Below are 18,486 nucleotides of genomic sequence, written 5' to 3'. Positions count from 1 at the left end.
GTTACTTAATCTTTAAATATTTCAGGACACTCACTAGAACTTATTTATGGAGTCATAAGTAGGATTTTATCTATTTGGGGGTAGGGAACTACCAAATAGAGTGATGATGAAATCATATATCTAGTGCACATTTATGTATTTCATATTGAAAACTGCCACATGTTATATACATGTAAAGTATAATATCTTATCTTTCCAACAAAATTTTAAGCTCCTATAAGACAGAGACGCCATTCGTTATTTTTTTACTCATAATACGTTACAAAAAGAATGTGCCATCCTTTTTATTATTGAAATGGCAGAGCACTATTTTGGGGGGAAGATTAATTAAATAACTTGTTCTTTTTGATAGTTAAGTGGAAAATTTATCATTTTGTTATGTTTTAATACTTCATCAGACTCTAAACAATTCTGATCATTTTTCCTTATCTCTTATCTATAGATAATTCACAACAGTTGTACTAGTATGAAAAGAATAATTTTAGGTAATGTAAGGGTTATGGTTTATTTGTTTGACTTCTGCCCAGACAAAATTATCTGCTCATCAGCAGTTACTGTGGTAACTAAGACAGTGAATTTCTTTTCTCCTTGAGAAAATATATAGTTAACAAGATCCTGGAAGCTAAGACTTCTGTTTGAAGTTATTGTTGTGTAGTCATTTTAGTCCTGTCTGACTGTGCCCCTATTTTGAGATTTTCATGGCAAAGATAACTGTAATGGCTTGCTATTTTCTAGCAAAATGAATTTCTAATTCATTTTACTGATGAGGATCTGAAGCAAATATGGTTGAATGGCGTGACCAGGTTCACACAGTTAGAAAGTATTTGAAGTTTTATTTCAACTGCATATTTGAAATTGTCCATGTATGATTTGGACTCAGCAAAATAAGTCCTTAAGATGATTATGAAAGTTTGACAGGTACATTTACCCCCCAAAATGGTTTGCTTTCTTAAAACTTTAGCTAAAACCCCAGAAGTCTAGAATAGATGAATAACTTTCTCTCAAAATTGACTTAGTTTGTAAGAATCTCCAAGAGTACCAAAGCAATCAGAGGTCTGCTTACTCATAGAGAAAATCTAATTAAAAAAAAAAACTATACTTTAGGATAATATAAACAATGATACCCAACCCCCACCCCTACACACACACATATCTCTTCATTTTCACCATGGATACATTCAGGAGAAATGATTTAATTTTTTTTTATCTCAAATTTCAACTTATAATAGTTTAAAATTTTAATGACAACTTTTTATATATCATCATTCACGAATGAATGAAACCTTCCCCTCTCTCAGTGAATTGTCCCTTGTAATAGAAAAAAAAAAAGAAAGAAGATAGAAGATAACTAGAAAGCAATTTAGCTAAGCTAACCAACACATCAGCTGAATCTGATAGTATATTAACTGTTCTGTACCTATAGTCCCCCCATAGCTCCAGTGTAGTAATGATGATGAATTTTTTCATTACTTCTTTGTGGAAAAAATTTTATTTTTTGAATGCAACATTGTAAAATGTCATGTATTCTACATTTATACTTGGTGTCTGGCATACTTTGTATATAACATGAGGAACTTAGAGATGTTCCTGAACATGTCACCAAGTCCTGTCACCATCAGTCATTGCTACCAGGTCCTGAAAGAGAAGCATGGAGGTCATTTTAAATAATTGTAAAAAAATGATAAACTAGTTCCATATGGCAGCAGAAAGAGTTCTCAGAGCTAAAACAAAAATCTGCTTGACTTGTCATTACCCAAGACTTTAGAGTTCAGAAATTTAAGCATCTGTCTACTGTTTGAAAGATAATTTGTCCTAGTACAATTTCCATTGACTTGGGTAAGGAAGGAGAGTGTTACTGAGAATTGAATGTGTTTGCTCTGTGACAATCCTTAATGTAAAGATAAAGATCATGGGAGGAAATGGATTTTGGTTATAAGCTTATTGTATTAGAAAGGAAAAAAAATCATTCCAAGTATAAATACTTCACTTATTTAAAAAGACTCTATTGTAGTCATAGTAGCTTAGGAGACAGTATTTAGTGGAATAAGCACTGGATTTGGAGAGAGAAGATTGTGGCTCAATTCTTGCTATTTCCTACTTTATCTTTGGACTCTTGTCTGTGTATCTCAGTTTCTTCATTTACAAATGAGGCACTGGAACTAGAAGATCTTTGTGGTTTCTTCCAGTTCTAAATAACTGCTCCTATCAACTCAACTCAGTGTTGGAAAAATTCATTCTGAAAACTTTTTTGATTACTTATTTTCTATACTTGTCATTTTTGTTTGTTTCTATTTTGACTAGATCTCTTATTTCAATGCTATAGAGACTCTCACGTGGACATTACACATACCAATATAGTCCAGTATCTGCTCTACAATTTATTCTTGGGTCACAGAGAAGTTAAAGTGATTTGCTCAGGATAACGCACCCTCTATGTATCAGAGACAGAATTAGAACTCAGGTCTTCTTGACTCAGACTGGATATGTAGTGACAATGCCAAGATGCCTCTTTTATATGTAATACATGAACAAAAAGATGCTACTTGATTTTATTATACATTATGAAAGAATCAAGGAAAACGAGAAGGTAGAATCACCTGTTGTATCTCTTTTATATATGTATTTTTTCTGAATTTTATAAAACCAATGAAGAAAAAAAGTTGACTTTCAGAGTCATTGGCCCTATACTGCTCATAAATATTTTTTTCTTAATTAGGAAGACTATGTTGAAAGGGTCAAATACCATGATTCTGGGTTTTGGCGGTTTTCTTGGTCACATCCAATTTTGTGTGTAGCAGAATTTTGGCAGCTTCTTTCTGTTGTCTGTCATTAAGCCAGCTGCTTTGCTCTGGAGTGAATGTGTGGTTTGTATCTCATAACACATCATCTTTCATTTAAGCCACGTCTACACTGACTGGAAAAGGGTGTACAAAAATGAGAGTGTGGAGGAGGAACATTTTTTGCTAAGGTATTCTTTTTAGTGGCATATAATTTTGTGGATTCCAGTCTGATTTAAAGAGCATTTTTGCATCACCACATATAATAGGCTATTGGATATATGGACTAAGCAACTAAAGATAATAGAGGAACACACACACACACACACACACACACACACACACACACACACATATATTTCATGCCATTTGGATAAAAAAAAAATCTTAGTTTTCTCTCTATTGCACAAGGTAAAATACTTGTACTTGACCCTTTTTTTACATGGACCAGATACCTAGATACAAAGTTTTCTTAGAAATGGGTAAATCATGACTGTTATAAAAAATAATTCATTCAATTATGTGGAAAATATAGAGAGGCAGCACAGAGGTCTTGACTATTGCTCAGAGCCAGGAAGATTTGGGTTAAGTACTGATTGTATGTCTCTGGACAGGTCACTAAATCTATCACGGCCCTAGATAACACTATGTAATAGGAATTCTTAACTCAGTGTCTAAGGGTTTGGGATAGATTTCAGGTGTATGTATGAAGTGGAAGGGGAAAAATACATCTGTACCTGTAACTAGAGTTTGGCCTTAAAATAATAATTTTTAAAAGATTGCTATTTTAAGAAGTCAAAGGTCTCTTCCAGATTGCCCAAGTGATCCATCTCACACACTTACACACACACACACACACACACACACACACACACACACACACACATACACACACACACTAAAAAATATCTGTTCTAAGATCATAAGTTGTAAACAAAGTGTTGAGTTGTGTTGGTAGTGTATACTTCACTAGAATTCCCAATCACGGCCTGTGTCCAAATGATGTGTTGGCTAATATTTTATAACAAGCTCACTTAGAAGAAAAAATATATATATACGCAATATGCTTTTCAGTTCATTATGCATTATTAACACTTTCTCTATAAATTTCTTATGTTAAAAAGTTCAAAAATTCAATAATCCAAGCCCTAATTGTAAAATTTACTAAGGAGATCTAAATTCTCACCTTGATAATTTAATAATTAACTCTTGTAGAGTGGTTGGAACTGACTCCAACATACCCTTAATTTTACTAGTATATAAACGGCCTATCAATAATAACAGAATCTCTTGTTATTCCTATATTAAGGGATAAGATTGTTATGACTTCATTGAACTTCAAATAGAGTTATAATTTTATATATTTAAATGTTTACTATATTTCCAGGTAATGAATACATAGAATATCAGAAGTGAAGTTTTCTATGAAGACACCTTGTCTTGCATCTTATTTCCCCTCTTTCTATTCTAAAAATGTCATTATGGGCATGCTATAGTATTTATTATTTTGGTTTGGCATTCTCTCCCAGGCTATTATTTTTTTCTTTAGAAATAATTTTAGCTACTAGATTTTACTTAAAATATGTTTGTATTTTCAATTCATGTCCAGAGATTAGTAATTGAGCAAGGAGAACATTTCAAATAAATTAGTAAATAAAGAGATACATGCTGGGAAATTCTTCCTGCCTCCTCCACTTTAGTACCTTCTACCAGCAATATTCTTCACTGGGTAAATGCACTTGGACATTCAGTGGAAGTCCAGTAGTCAGCAATAATAGCAAAGATATTACTTGAAATGAGAATAAAAATAAAATAAGGGGATATTTTGTATACTACTCATCTTATAAAATAAGGGAATTAGATAATATATCCATTGATGAGTTAAATATGCAAATCTGCTATAAAATAATGCAATAGTGCCTTTGAAAAATCATTTCTGGGGCTCCACTCTTCAGGGATCATAATGGAATTTGCTGGAAGTCTAGATAATTGAATAGGGACTGTGGGCCCATTTATGCTAGGGATAAGAAAACATATTAAAAAGAAACATTTCAGGGACAGCTAGGTGGTACAGTGGATAGAGCACCAGCCTTGAAGTCAGGAGGACCTGAGTTCAAATTTGACCTCAGATACTTAATACTTCCTAGCTGTGTGATCCTGGGCAAGTCACTTAACCCTAACTGCCTCAGCAAAAAAAAAGAAAAAAAAAAAAAAGAAAGAAAGAAAGAAAAAGAAAAAGAAAGAAAGAAAGAAAGAAAGAAAGAAAGAAAGAAAGAAAGAAAGAAAGAAAGAAAGAAAGAAAGAAAGAAAGAAAGAAAGAAGGAAGGAAGGAAGGAAGGAAGGAAGGAAGGAAGAAGGAAGGAAGGAAGGAAGGAAGGAAGGAAGGAAAGAAAGAAAGAAAGAAAGAAAGAAAGAAAGAAAGAAAGAAAGAAAGAAAGAAAGAAAGAAAGAAAGAAACATTTCTGATGGTAATTAAGTTAACAAAGGACAGGATAGTTGGATAGAAATTTGGGAGCTGTGTTGAATGCAGCAATGACTAAATACAGATAATCATTTTGTATCAGGAATTTGCTTTATATTTTCTGGAGATGAAAGAGTAATAAAGTACAATAACAATAATTGCATTCATCATCCTATTGTGTACAAAGTACTATTTGACTATGAGTAATATATAAAGTTTAGATATGACATAGTTCTTGTTCTTTTTTTCTTTTTAATTTTCTTAGTTGAAAAATCAGAGTAAAAAAAATTAGCCTGCACCTCCATCCCCACTTCCCAAATAGTGTTTGCTTATTTCATTTAAAATATACTTTTTTTTTTTTTTTACAGGCGATGGCTTTCTGGGAGAGGCCAGGAAGGGATAGTTGAGGATAAATATAATGAGTTAAATAGAATTTATCAAAAACATATTACAATGTTTATCAACTACTATATAATTTCGTAAAATTGCTATTTTTGGTAAAGGGGTCAGAAGTTATGTGATAAGTATATGATTTCAATGGCCTTGAGGAAACTCCCTCTTCTCCAAATGCTCTTCAATTTATCATCTCAGATATCTGAGTAGAGTTCTTAGAGGTTAAATGACTTGCTTGTGGTCACACAGCCATAGATAAAACTTCAACTGAAGTCCTTATTCCTACATCATATATATTCAATATAGTATGGTAACTTTTACTCTACTACTATGATATCTAATGTATTCATGTACTCTGGAATCTCTCTGGAATGTGGATATAACCATATATTCTCAAATACTATATTTATATAGCTTCTGTTAGGTTTTAATAAAAAGCAAACATTTTAAGGATAGTGATAGTAACAAATTAAATGGCTGTTGTACAAGGGCCAGTGCAGCAAAGTATAAAGACAAATATATCACAACAAAGTTGGCTACTACGTAATAATATATTTTTTACTATCTTTCATAATAGCATGTATCCAAAATATCAGCAATATGATTATTTTTTTCAGTGACACAGATAACAAGTCATCTATGCCTGTTCAACCTATACAACTCTAGTCCATATCTTCCCTTAAATCCATCACAAAAGGTTCACTTACCCTTCTTATTTTCTCATATCAAAACAAGGATACCTGTAATACATACAGACTTTCCTTTGGTTATCTTTTATTCTCATTTTAAAGTCCATTTCTCTTTATGATAACATTTATTTGATGACATCTGTAAATATGGGTTCTTCACAATTCTTTTTAGTAGGTTACAATTTGCTCATGCCCACTGTGCACTTCTCTTTTGCCTTCCAGGTGACATCACTTTTAATTCTTCAGAAACTGCCATGATCTGAATGAAGTGTACTTGTCTTGTTTTGGAGTAGAAAGGAAATGAAAAGTTGAACAACATAATCAGTCATCAATATGACAACGGTTGTGTCTAGTTGAAAGTTTTATTTGATTTTTTCTTTCTTCTACCTTTAGGTTGTATTTAAAGGGCCACAGTGGGACAGCAGGAAAACAGAGTAGTCTGATCTTACATGGTGCTGATTTTAGCACAAAAGATGCTGATAATGACAACTGTATGTGCAAATGTGCCATCATGCTAACAGGAGGTAAGAAATGTTCTATTGACTTGATAAGAAAGGGATGTGGTTTTCTGGTCAGGAAATTAGAAACCATGCCTCCTGAGGTCAATTCTTGGCTCTTTCCAGTGATTCACCACATGTTCTTTAACAACATATTGTTAGAGTTAAATCCAAAGCAATGTTTTTCCTGTGTCCATTATGCTGTAAGCATGATACAGAATAAATCTTTGATTTCTCTGACCTTTATTTTCTGGTTCCTGAGTAATGTCCCTGATGCCCATAAGGATATCACAATTTTAAAATAATCAATTGATATTTATAAAATGCATTAGGATCCTTAGATCCTAATCTAATTTAAGCAGGGCTTAAAACTCTTTGAATGAATCTGCCAAAATATAATTACAGGAATAATGAATACATGAGAGACCGCAAGACATACAAATTAAGTCAACGATTCTGGGAATGCAAGTAGCTGAGCTATATAGCACATTAGGTCATGGCAAGTAAGAAATGGCAAAAGAATATCTGGATATTAGTGCTAAATCAAGCTTATCTACTCAATTTACAGAGAGTGTGTAATCTCTGCCTCTGGAATTTACTCTTAGTTCCTTTCTCCCCTTCTTTCTCTATCCAACATTGCATGCATATGGTACATTTCATATTCTCTCTCTTCTTTCCAATATGAACAAGCTCTCTGAAAATAATACAGTAAACTCATATATCCTGAGGTGTAAATAAATGATTGATGGGGGGTTAACTTATTATTTCAGGAATAGTGACATTTTAAAGAAGAGACAAAGCCCTAAGTCAAAGCTATCATCTCAGTTATTTAGAAGTGAATGGGAAGGTGGTGTGTTTCTACTATATATAACACCTAATCCCTAAACTATGCAATAAAAATGATCTATGGAACAGATTTACTGTACCATTCATTACACTGCCCTACCATAGTGATTCTAATCCTGAACCTGGGAATTTCCAGTTACTACACTGAGTACCAAATAGCTTAAGGGATATATATCTCTGTACATCAGGATGTCCCAGGGAAACAATTTAAGATTTCCTCAGAATTTTTGCTGTGGGAACTTCCTAAACCACTTAAGACTAAAAGTCACCAACAATTTAGTTAAGTACTAAGACTAAGCACTGCCTGAAACACAAAGAGATTAAGTCTTTTATCCAGGATCAATCACACAGCTAGTGAATTATCAGAGGCAGAATTGAAACCCCAGCCTTACTGACTTCCTACCTATCACATCACACTATATCTGTATGAAGCTATGATCTGATTAAAATGACTGCTATAAAGTTAAGTATGTATTTTGAGGTCACATGCTGTTTCCATTAGAAGAATGGGTCTCCATGGTTCTCATTTAGAGTTTTAAAAAAATCTAGATCTGAAACTGAACAGTTCTATTTATGAAGCATATGACCAATGGAAAATCTCTCTAAAGTTAATTTTTCTCACCTGTAAAATTAGAGGGGTTCAGACCAAGGTTGTTCTTTCCTGTAACTCTGTGATCCATAATGGGACTAATTATATGATCTTCCTCACAGAGATGTGAGGAAGAAATAAGCAAGTATATATGGAAGTCCTTTAATGTGAGGGCACCATGCAGACATAAGGCTCTGGATGATGAATATAACGTACTTCTCTAAGGAAAAATGAATTTCAAACTATCTTAACCTTATAATAGGGAAAGTGTTAACTTTTTTTTTCTTGAAGGAAAGTTTATTTTTATTATCTTTTTGTTCAAATAGAGTCACTAAGAAAGGAAAAGGCTTAAAATCAGCTCTAAAACCACCCTCAGTTTTGCATTCAAATCCCTTCCAATTTTCCTCTTCCATTAGTCCTTCTAGTCTTTTTTATATTTTATAGCCAGTGTTTACTATCTACAATGTAGTGACATTGACCTCCTTACTATTGGTCACATAAAACAGTATATCTCAGTCTCTGGGTATTTTCCTTGGTTGTCCCTTATTGTCACAATAATCTTCCTTTTCATCTCTGACTTTTGACTTCCCAAGCTCCTTCAAGTCTCTGCTCAAATCCTATATTCTATAAGAAGTCTCTTCTAACACCCCTTATTTCTAGAGCCTTTCTTTTATTATCTTGAATTTATCCTTTATTCTTCTTGTTAATCCATGATTGTTTGCATGTCTTTTCTTCATTACACTGTGATTTCTTTGCAAGTAGGGAATAGCTTCTCTTCCTTTTTCTCTACAATACTTAGTGCACATAATAGCTTCTTAATACATGTTTTTTTGACTGTATCATCTTATAAGACTTCAGGTTGAAATGGTACCTCCAATAAGAGGCCTTTTAGATTGGTCCAGCTACTAGAACCTTCCTCTGAGACATTATCCTCTACTCTGCATACATCTTGAATCCACCTATGTCTTTATATAAAGAAGGTATGCGTCTTGAAGAAAGGGAATGATTTTGCCTCTCTTTGTGCCCCTAGAACTTAGGTTAATGCCTAGAATACATAGTCAACCTTTAATACTTACATGATGATTGTTTATTAACTGAATAAATTATAGACATTGAAGGAAAAAACAATCAAAGTTTTCTAAATTACCCTAAATGCATTTTCCCAAGTATTACTAATGAATGTGAAAATAACTGTGGAAAGAAAATACTAACCTTTAATTCATCAAATCTAGAAGTTTGTGTTTTTAGTCCTCCTTGTGAATATTGAATTCTATCTTTTTTCATTCATAATTATTGCACTTACTCTCTAAAAACATGTGAGGAGGAGAGAAAATTTCCATCTACTGTATGTGCTGAAATAGTGTAAGTAAATATGTTTTTGTAATATATACACCATTGCCCTATCAAATATCCTTTTGAAATAATCCAGGTCTTGAAAAGCTAGTCATACCCCAAAGCTAAAATGTGCAATTTGGAAATCCTAAACTCTGGTGAGCATAAGAGAAAATTTCAACTGACAGAATAGGTAACCTAAGTTTTACTTAGAATACATTTCCTGTTTTCTTACCCAAAGAGGTTTCATTATCCTTTGACAAATTTTTCCTTTGTGACATTTCTTATAATTTTATCCTTTTCATTTATGTTTTTCTATATTTGAATTGATTCTTTGTTTAAAATAATTTTTTGCAACGTGACTATGTGTTCCTTGTGACTAACAACCAATGATCCTTAGTCATTTGTCATACTGTATAGAAAAAGAGCTTTAACTTATTGTCAAGGTATCTGGATTCAAGCACCAACTCAGAAACTTATTAGCTATATGATCTTAGACAAGTCACTTAATATGGGCTTTGTTTTCCTCATTTATCAAATAAAGGCCAAGAAGAGCTGTTCTCTGAAATCCTTTCTAGCTCTCAGTCTATCATCTAGAGCTGGAAGAGACCATTTGATTTCCCATTTCTGGAAGATGCGGCTATTAAGAAATAAAGGAAAGTAGAAGACTAATTCAGTTGTACATAAGGAAGGACTTTATAAATTTTATTGTGGGATTATAAACTGGGAAGAAACACCAAAGGAGGCTATAGAATCCCCATGGAGAACTTTAAGAAGAGGAACAAAATTGGTTTGTCCTTCATAATGATAATATTGACTTTAGAAAGAAGGGCTAGAAAAGATAGAGGATTTAGGGTTCCACTTGACTCTATGGCTCTGTTCTATCACTCCAGGATAATTTTCTTGGATTATTTCCTGCATTATTGTGTCAAGGTTCTTTTTTAATCATGACTTTCTGGCTGTCCAATTATTCTTATATTTTCTTTTCTTGATTTGTACTCCAGATTTGTCAATTTTCTTATATTTCACATTCTGTTCTATTTTATAGAACATCCTTTATAATCTGTTTTATTATTGGTCTCTCATAATATCACTGCCTTCCCCTTACCCAATTCTAATTTTCAAAACATTATTTTCATCTTTGAGACTCTGTACCTCCTTGTCTAGTAGGCTAACTTTTTTCATAATCTTGTTTTTCTTGAATAGTTTTTTATTTTTTTGTTTTTCCTCAATGTCTTTCATTTGATTTTTAAAATCTTTTTGTGTGTGTGTGTGTGTGTGTGTGTGTTCTCTCTGCGTGGGAAGCTCTTTCACATTACTCTTTGGGATAGAAGCTTTTTTTTTTTTTTCACTAACGTGTCTTCCTCTGAAAATGAACTCTTCTTTTTTATTCTCATAATATGTTTCAATGGTGAGGTTATTTCTTCTTTGACAGTTCATTAAAAAAGAAGAAGAAGAAGAAGAAGTATTAGTGTAAGCACCTCTAATCATGGCATGGGGGATGGTACCCTAATCTTCCCTTCAGTTCTCCTCTTTGACCAGGAACCCCAAACCAAGAGCTCCACCTTTCTGCAAGTGCCCATAGCCAGGAGTATCTCTGCCCTGCTGCTTCTGCCCTTACCAGGTGCTGGTTCCGTGAGGCCCATGTCCACATCTCTGAGGTACAGCTGGGCCTGACATTCTAATTTGCCAAAGTTCACTCTGTTTTCCAGAACTCATACCCCACTCTACAAACAGTTCAGGAGGTGAAAGTCTCTGGTTCCTGCTGAGACTTCAGCCACATTCAACTAGCCTGAGAGGTCCCTACTTAGGTTTCGTTGAAGGTAGCCCAGAGATATTTGCACTTCACAGGTGTTAATCCCTGGCCTGAGGTTTTTCTTCAGATTTTCCCAGGTTGTAGCAGGAGACTCTTTGTTCTGCCCCAAATCTTGATTTTTTTGGGGGGATAGTCTGTGTTAGCCCTGAGGTGCAAATTTGTTCTATTTGTGGGGGAAATCTAGAGAACTTGAAATTTACCAACCTACTCTGCCACCTTCCCAGAATCCTCCCCCTTCCATCAATTTTACACTAAAATTGTTTTGAAGAAAAAAAAATAGAATTGATTAATGGCATTATGAGAATGACAAGTTTACTATAAGTCTTGCCAATAAAAAACAAGTTTTACATAATGTACAAAACTAACTTTATTTCTTTTGGGAGAGACTGAAATAAAATTAAATCATTTTATATTCTTTATCTTCTTTTAATATTCTTTCTATGTAGTTTCCTTATTTAGTACACAGCATACATTTTTGGTTTTGTTTTGCTGAAGGATTCCCCTCTTGTTAAAAATCTTTTATTTTTTGTAAGTCACCAATGTTGAATAACAGAAGAAAATTTTCTAAGTTTACCAGGGACTACTTCTCAAGCCAATCAACAGATAAAACCACTTGTTGATTTGTTACATTGATCTAGAATTCCAAGATGCTAAAAGTAGAATAGTTGATGCATTCTTGGCTTAACTCCCTAATAATTTTCATCTGTCAAACGATAAAGAGAAAGCAACAAAGGGAACAGGTACTTGATTTAATCTTGTTGAATGAAAAAGAATTGGTTGGTACAATGGAAACAAAGGAAACCTTACAGAACAGAGATCTTGTCCTAGAATTACTAATAGTGAAAAAATGAATATTGTACATACTCACAATAAAGCATAATTAAGCTACATATTTATTATACTGCAAAGACCTCTAAACTAAAAATAAAAAGATGTGATTTGAGTACCAGTCCTGCCATTTATTAGCTTTCTGGCTTTGTACAAATCCTTCAGCTTTCTCATCTGTAAAAACAATTTTTTAAAATATTTATTATTTATTTAGAATTCTTTTTTTTTATTTTTAGTTCTAAATGTTTTCCCTTCTTCCTGCCTTTCCCATATTAATTATACATTTGAAGTTATGCAAAACATATTTCTGTATCAGCCATATTGCAAAAAAAAAAAAAAGCAGGAAAAATAAAGGAAGAAAACTACTTCAATTAGCAATGTAAGTTCATCAGTTTGTTTCTTTTTTTTCTGAAACTGTATATAATTTTTTTCATCTTGCATCATATGGAATTTTCTTGGATTATTGCACCAATCAGAATAATAAAGTTTTCCACAATTGATCATTGTGTACAATTTTATTGTCACTGTATTCAATTATAAATTCTGTTCACTTCAATTCTCATCAGTTTGTATAAATCTTCCTGTTTTTTCCCCTAAAACCATCCCCCTCATCATTTCTTATAGTACAGTAGGCTTTTCTCACAATCACATGCCACAAGCTTGATCAGACTCTCCAATTGACAAATGCACCTCAATTTCTAATTCTTTGCTACCATATAAGGAATTGCTATAAACATTTTTGTACATATAGGTTCTTTTCCTTTTCCTTTGATTAATTTTTTGCAAAAAATTATAGTCCTTTGGGTATAGTTTCACATTGTTCTTCAGGATGGTTGAACTAATCCACAATTCCACCAGCAGTTCATTAATGTGCCTATATTCCTGCATACATTCCAGCATTTGTTGTTTCTAATAGATGTAAGATGGTACTTCAGTTTTTTTGAATTTGTACTTTTCTAACCAATAGTGGATTTTTTTATATGAAAAAATGCAATTTCCATTTCTTCTTCTCCAAACTGCATTTGCATATACCTTAACAATTTGACAATTGACAATTTAAAAATTGGGGAATGGCTTTTATTTTTATACATTTGATCCAATCTTTCTATATATTTGAGGGAGGAAAGCCCTTTATCAGAGAAACTTACTATAATCATTTTTTGATTCTATTTCATTGTTTAATCTAAATGTAGATTCTATGATTATAGATTTTGATTAGGTCTATTTTTGCTTTTACTTTGTCTGAGATTAAGAGATTCTGCTTCAGTCCTTGTTTTGATATTAAGTCTCTTTTTGTCTCAACATCTCAATTTGTTGGATTCTGTTTTCTTTTCTTTTCTTTTCCTGAGGCAATTTGAGTTAAGTGACTTGACCAGGGTCACATAGTCAGGAAGTACTATGTCTGAGGCCAGATTTGAACTTAAGTCCTCCTGACTTCAGGTCTGGTGCTCTATCCACTGCACCATCTAGCTGCTTTGGATTCTGTTTTCTAATTCATTTTCCTATCCACTTCTGTTTTATGGGTGAGCTCATCCCTTTCACATTCACATTGATACATTCATTAATGTAAGTTTTCTTCTGTTTATCCTTCTCCCTCTCTTTTTACCCTAAATTTCCTCATTTCCTGACCTCATTTCCCTTAATCTTCTTTCTTTTTTTCTTTTTTATTTTATTTATTATTTTAAAAATATCTTTTCTATCCAATTTCCTTATTGGGGAAGAAAGTTTGTGTGTGTGTGTGTGTGTGTGTGTGTGTATGTGTGTGTATGTGTGTGTGAAAGAGACAGTCAGACATAGATACAGACACAGAGACAGCAACACAGAGACAGAAAGACAGAGACAGAGACAGACAGAGACACACAGAAAGAGATCCAGAGAAGAGAGACAGAGAGAGAGAGAGAGAGAGAGAGAGAGAGAGAGAGAGAGAGAGAACAGAGACAAATGAATAATGAATTATAAGTATCATCTTCTCATATGGAAATATAAACAGTTTAACTTTGTTGAATCTCATAATTTCTCTTTAATTTTTACCTCTTTATGTTTCTCTTGAGTTTTGTTTTTGAATATAAAATTTTCTAATCACCTCTGATCTTTTTAATCAATAATGCTTGAACATCCTTTATTTTATTAATGTCTATTTTCATCCTGAAGGATTATACTCAGTTTTGCTGGATAGATTCTTCTTAGTTGTAATCTTTGCTCTAACGCCTTTTAGAAAATAATTTTCTAAATCTTCTGCTCCTTTAATATGGAAACTGCTAAATCTTGTGTGATTATGATTATAGTTCCATCATATTGAATAATTTCTTTCTAGCTGCTTATAATATTTTCTCCTTGACATGGGAACTCTGGAATTTAACTATGATATTCCTGAGAGTTTTCATTTAGAGAACTTATTTAAGAGGTTATTGATGGATTTTTTTTTCAATTTTTGATTTATTCTTTGGATCAAAGATATTGGGGTAACTTTTCTTTATAATTTCCTGAAAGATAATGATTAATTATATATTTTATTTTATATATATATGTTAATATATATATATTATAATAAATATAATAATAATATAATAAGCTCTGTTTTTGATCATGGATTTCAGGTGGAACAATATTTCTTAAGTTACTGACTTTGATCTATTTTACAGGTCAGTTGTTTTTCCAATTAAATATTTCACTTTTTCTTCTATTTTTTTCTTCTTTTGACTTTGTTTTATTGTTTCTTGAAGTATCACGGAGTCATTAGCTTCCACTTGCTCAATTCTAATTTTTAAGGAGTTCATCTCCTCACTCCATTTTATTTATTTTGATTTTTAAGGAGTTCTCTTTAATGATTTTGTGCCTCTTTTTACCATTGGGCAAATAATTTTTTTAATGTTGTTTTTATTTTTTAAGAGGCATTTGGGGTTAATTGACTTAACCAGGGTCACACAACTAGTCAGTGTCTGAGGCTGGATTTTAACTCAGGTCCTTGTAACTCTAAGGCTAGTTCTCTATCCAATGCACCACCTAGATGCCCCAAAATACTTTTTTTAAGGTATAATTCTCTTCAGGATTTTGTGCTTTTTTAACCAAATTGTTAACTCTCATTTTATAATTTACTTGCATCAGACTCATTTCTTTCCCTAATTTTAATCTACCACTCATCTCTTTCTTTAACTCTTCTATAAGTTTGTGTCCAATTAGCATTTTTCTTTAATACTTTACTTGTTTTCATGTCATTGTTTTCTGAATTGGTCTTGCCTTCCTTGCCACTGTAATACTTTTTGTGAACAATTTTTTGTTGTTGTTTGATCATTTTCTAATCTTTATGTTAAAGTTGGGTTATGTTCACCGTGGTGAAATGTGGGCCATTTGGTTAAGTTTCAGGCTTTACCATGAAGTTATTTTCATAGCTTAGCTATAAGGTTCTATAAGTTCCCAAATTGGTAAAATTTTGGAAGAAGGATGATGACTGTTCTCTTGGTATACAATTTGATCTTTACCTAGGAAGGGTCCCTGTTCTTCCTACAACTGAAAATTCCAGCACTTGTCTTGGATCTGGAACTTTGACCAGGTTCCCTGTTCTCCTGCAACTGAAAGCACTAATATTCGCCTTTACTTTGGGACTGCAGTCAGGGCCTCTGCTTCCTTGTGACCAAGGACAAGCACTTCTCTTCACATTGTAACTATGACCCAGATTTTCATATTGACTATAAAGTTACCACTTAGCTCTAGCTACACTCAGTGTCAGTTGTCAGACCCTTTTACTCTCTGAGGAATGAGAATTCACAAAATTTATTCTGATGCTTTTGGAGTTGACTTCATTGCCTACAATTGATGCTCTGCAACTTGTGTTCTGGACTGGCCAATATCCCAGAGTCACAGACTTTTCCTGCTAACATCTTAAGTTTTCTTAGACTGGTAAAATGTATCAAATTGCTCTCTTCTTCAAAGTTCAACTTGAGGTGCTATTTTAAAGTTGTTTGAAGGAGATTTGAAGAGAGTTTGACTAAGTTGCTTCCTCTAATCCACCATTTTGATCGAGAATAATAATTGTACAAGATTGTATTGAAAATAATTTATTAACCAGAAATTAATGTCTAGATGGTATTTGTTATTATCTTAGAATTTAGGAAAGCTTATTTCAAAAAAGTTCAAAAAATAAAAACACAAACCAGAAAATTATACAAGTGTAGAATCTTTAACCAATATAGTTCTCAGAATGCAATCATGTTCTTGATGAGGAAGAAAAAAGGAAAGCAGTTAAATAAATTGAATTAGCCATGTAGAAAGCTAACAAATTGCTCAGATTTTTTTAGCTTCATATAAAAGGCTAAATTAAAATTATATAACTAAGGAAGAAAATAAAACCATGGCAAAAAACTATAAAGGAATGTCAGTACTAGATCAGAATAATGATTTGTAAAGGATGTTTATGAAATTGTTAAGAAACAAATACATTATGGTGGGAGCAAGAATCTGAAAATCCATTCCTTTGGACAAATTCTTTCATATGATAGAGCAAAAGGAACAAAAAAGAGCTACTAAGCTTGTAACTTCCTTTCATTCTTGTCAGTCAATAAATAGACATGTATTAAGTGCTAACTATGTGACAAGTATTGTAATAAGTACCTGAAAAACAAGGAAAAGCAAAAAAAAAAAATAGCCCCTATAGTCAAATAGTGGAATAATTGAATGAGGGGAAAATATGTAAATAAATGCTCATTCATCAATATACATAGAGCAAATAGAAAGAAGTCTTAGAAGGCATTATTCTAACAGCATAGGGAGAGGAAAGAAAGGACTCATACAAAGGTTCAAATTAGTGTTAGTTTTGAAAAGTGAAGGTAAACTAAAAGGCAGAAGTGAGGAGGGAAGACTATTCCAGTCATATTTCAGGACAACCAGGCCCTGAAATATAAAATGAAACACCTGGTTCAACCAACAGCATTAATAAAAAAGAAATAAAAGATTGCCTTGCTTTTGTAAGAGCAAAATTAAGATTTCCACTAAGTATAATATATTCAGATGAGAAAGAACAAATTAATATATATATATATAATATAAATATATTATAACTTAATAAGGAGACAAAAACCAATCAAACCTTTTAATTAGGTTCAAATTTTAAAATTCAGTTAAATTTTATGCCAATATATTTAATAGAATGGTATAAAAACATTCATAAAACAAATGTTAATAAAATATAAGAAATTATGGAAAATAAAAGTGACTACCTAAATCTGACAAGTGAGATCCTCTGGAATCCAAGAAACCACATATAGAAGAAAATGCTAATCATGTTTGCTCATTAAAAAATCATATTTCCCTTTGTGATGAGATTACTAGACTTGAGGGTAGGGAAATATTATCTGTGCATATCTTTATACTTCAAAGATTCCAAGGTATATTGGTGTAGTTACTGGTACTGAAACAGATTATAGTCTCTATGCCTTTATAAATAGTATTAGGAAGTTGTGGCTGAGAAAAAAAAATCAATTTGTGGCCAACCTTCTAGCAATAAATCCCTGAAAATTAAGTAGGTTGATCTTTGGTCAATAAACATAGTCTGTTGCTAGACAAATACTTGGATTCTTTCCTATTTGGTAAACCTGCTATAGCTTATGTTCTGTTGCCAGAGCCTTTGTGGACCCAGAGTCCATATTATGGACACTTTAGGGAAAGATATTGTGCATTTTGATTTCAGCTAAACATTTGATAAAGTATCTCATATCTTTGTACGGTACTTTAAAAAAAATTCTGGGTTGGTTGATATTACAATTTGGTGGATTCGTAACTTTTAAGCAATTATTCGACTAATGATTAATCATTATCAATCTGCTGATTGATTGTTAGTGGTATGCTATAGAACTTTTGTTTTGTCCTATTCAAGATTTTCATCAGTGACTTGAATGAAGGCCCAGAAAGCATATATATATATATAAAATTTGCACATGAATGATAGTTGGAAATTTTAGGCAATATACTGGATAGCATGATCAAGAGCTAAATGTCAACTTAGACAAAAGACTGAGAAGAGACAGAATCATAGTCTTTAGATAACTGAAGGCTTTCAGCTTGGACAGTGATTAGATTTGTTCTGAATAGTTCCAGAAAATTGAGTTAGAAGGAAGAAATGAAAGCTTAAATATAAGGGCAAAAAAAAAAAAACTTCCTAAAACTTAAATCTATTCAAAATGAATCATTTTGTTTCACTTGAATGTGCTTTGGGAACTTCTTGTTTGTTCTTAGAAAAGAAATTAAGATCTAATCATGTATTGT

General features: G+C 32.5%; 1 protein-coding gene across 1 annotated transcript in view; it reads left to right on the top strand.

Annotated features, from left to right (window-relative positions):
• The window catches only part of ANGPT1 (angiopoietin 1), a 336,235-nt gene that overhangs the window by 296,559 nt on the left and 21,190 nt on the right, over positions 1-18,486 (top strand). The window contains exon 8 of the mRNA XM_051970982.1: positions 6,714-6,844. Within this exon, the coding sequence (XP_051826942.1) occupies positions 6,714-6,844 (131 nt within the window). The remainder of the gene's footprint in view (positions 1-6,713; positions 6,845-18,486) is intronic.

This window comes from Antechinus flavipes, chromosome 1 (assembly GCF_016432865.1).
Source record: "Antechinus flavipes isolate AdamAnt ecotype Samford, QLD, Australia chromosome 1, AdamAnt_v2, whole genome shotgun sequence".
In the NCBI taxonomy this organism is placed as follows: Eukaryota; Metazoa; Chordata; class Mammalia; order Dasyuromorphia; family Dasyuridae; genus Antechinus; species Antechinus flavipes.
This window is presented reverse-complemented; position numbering and strand designations above follow the sequence as displayed.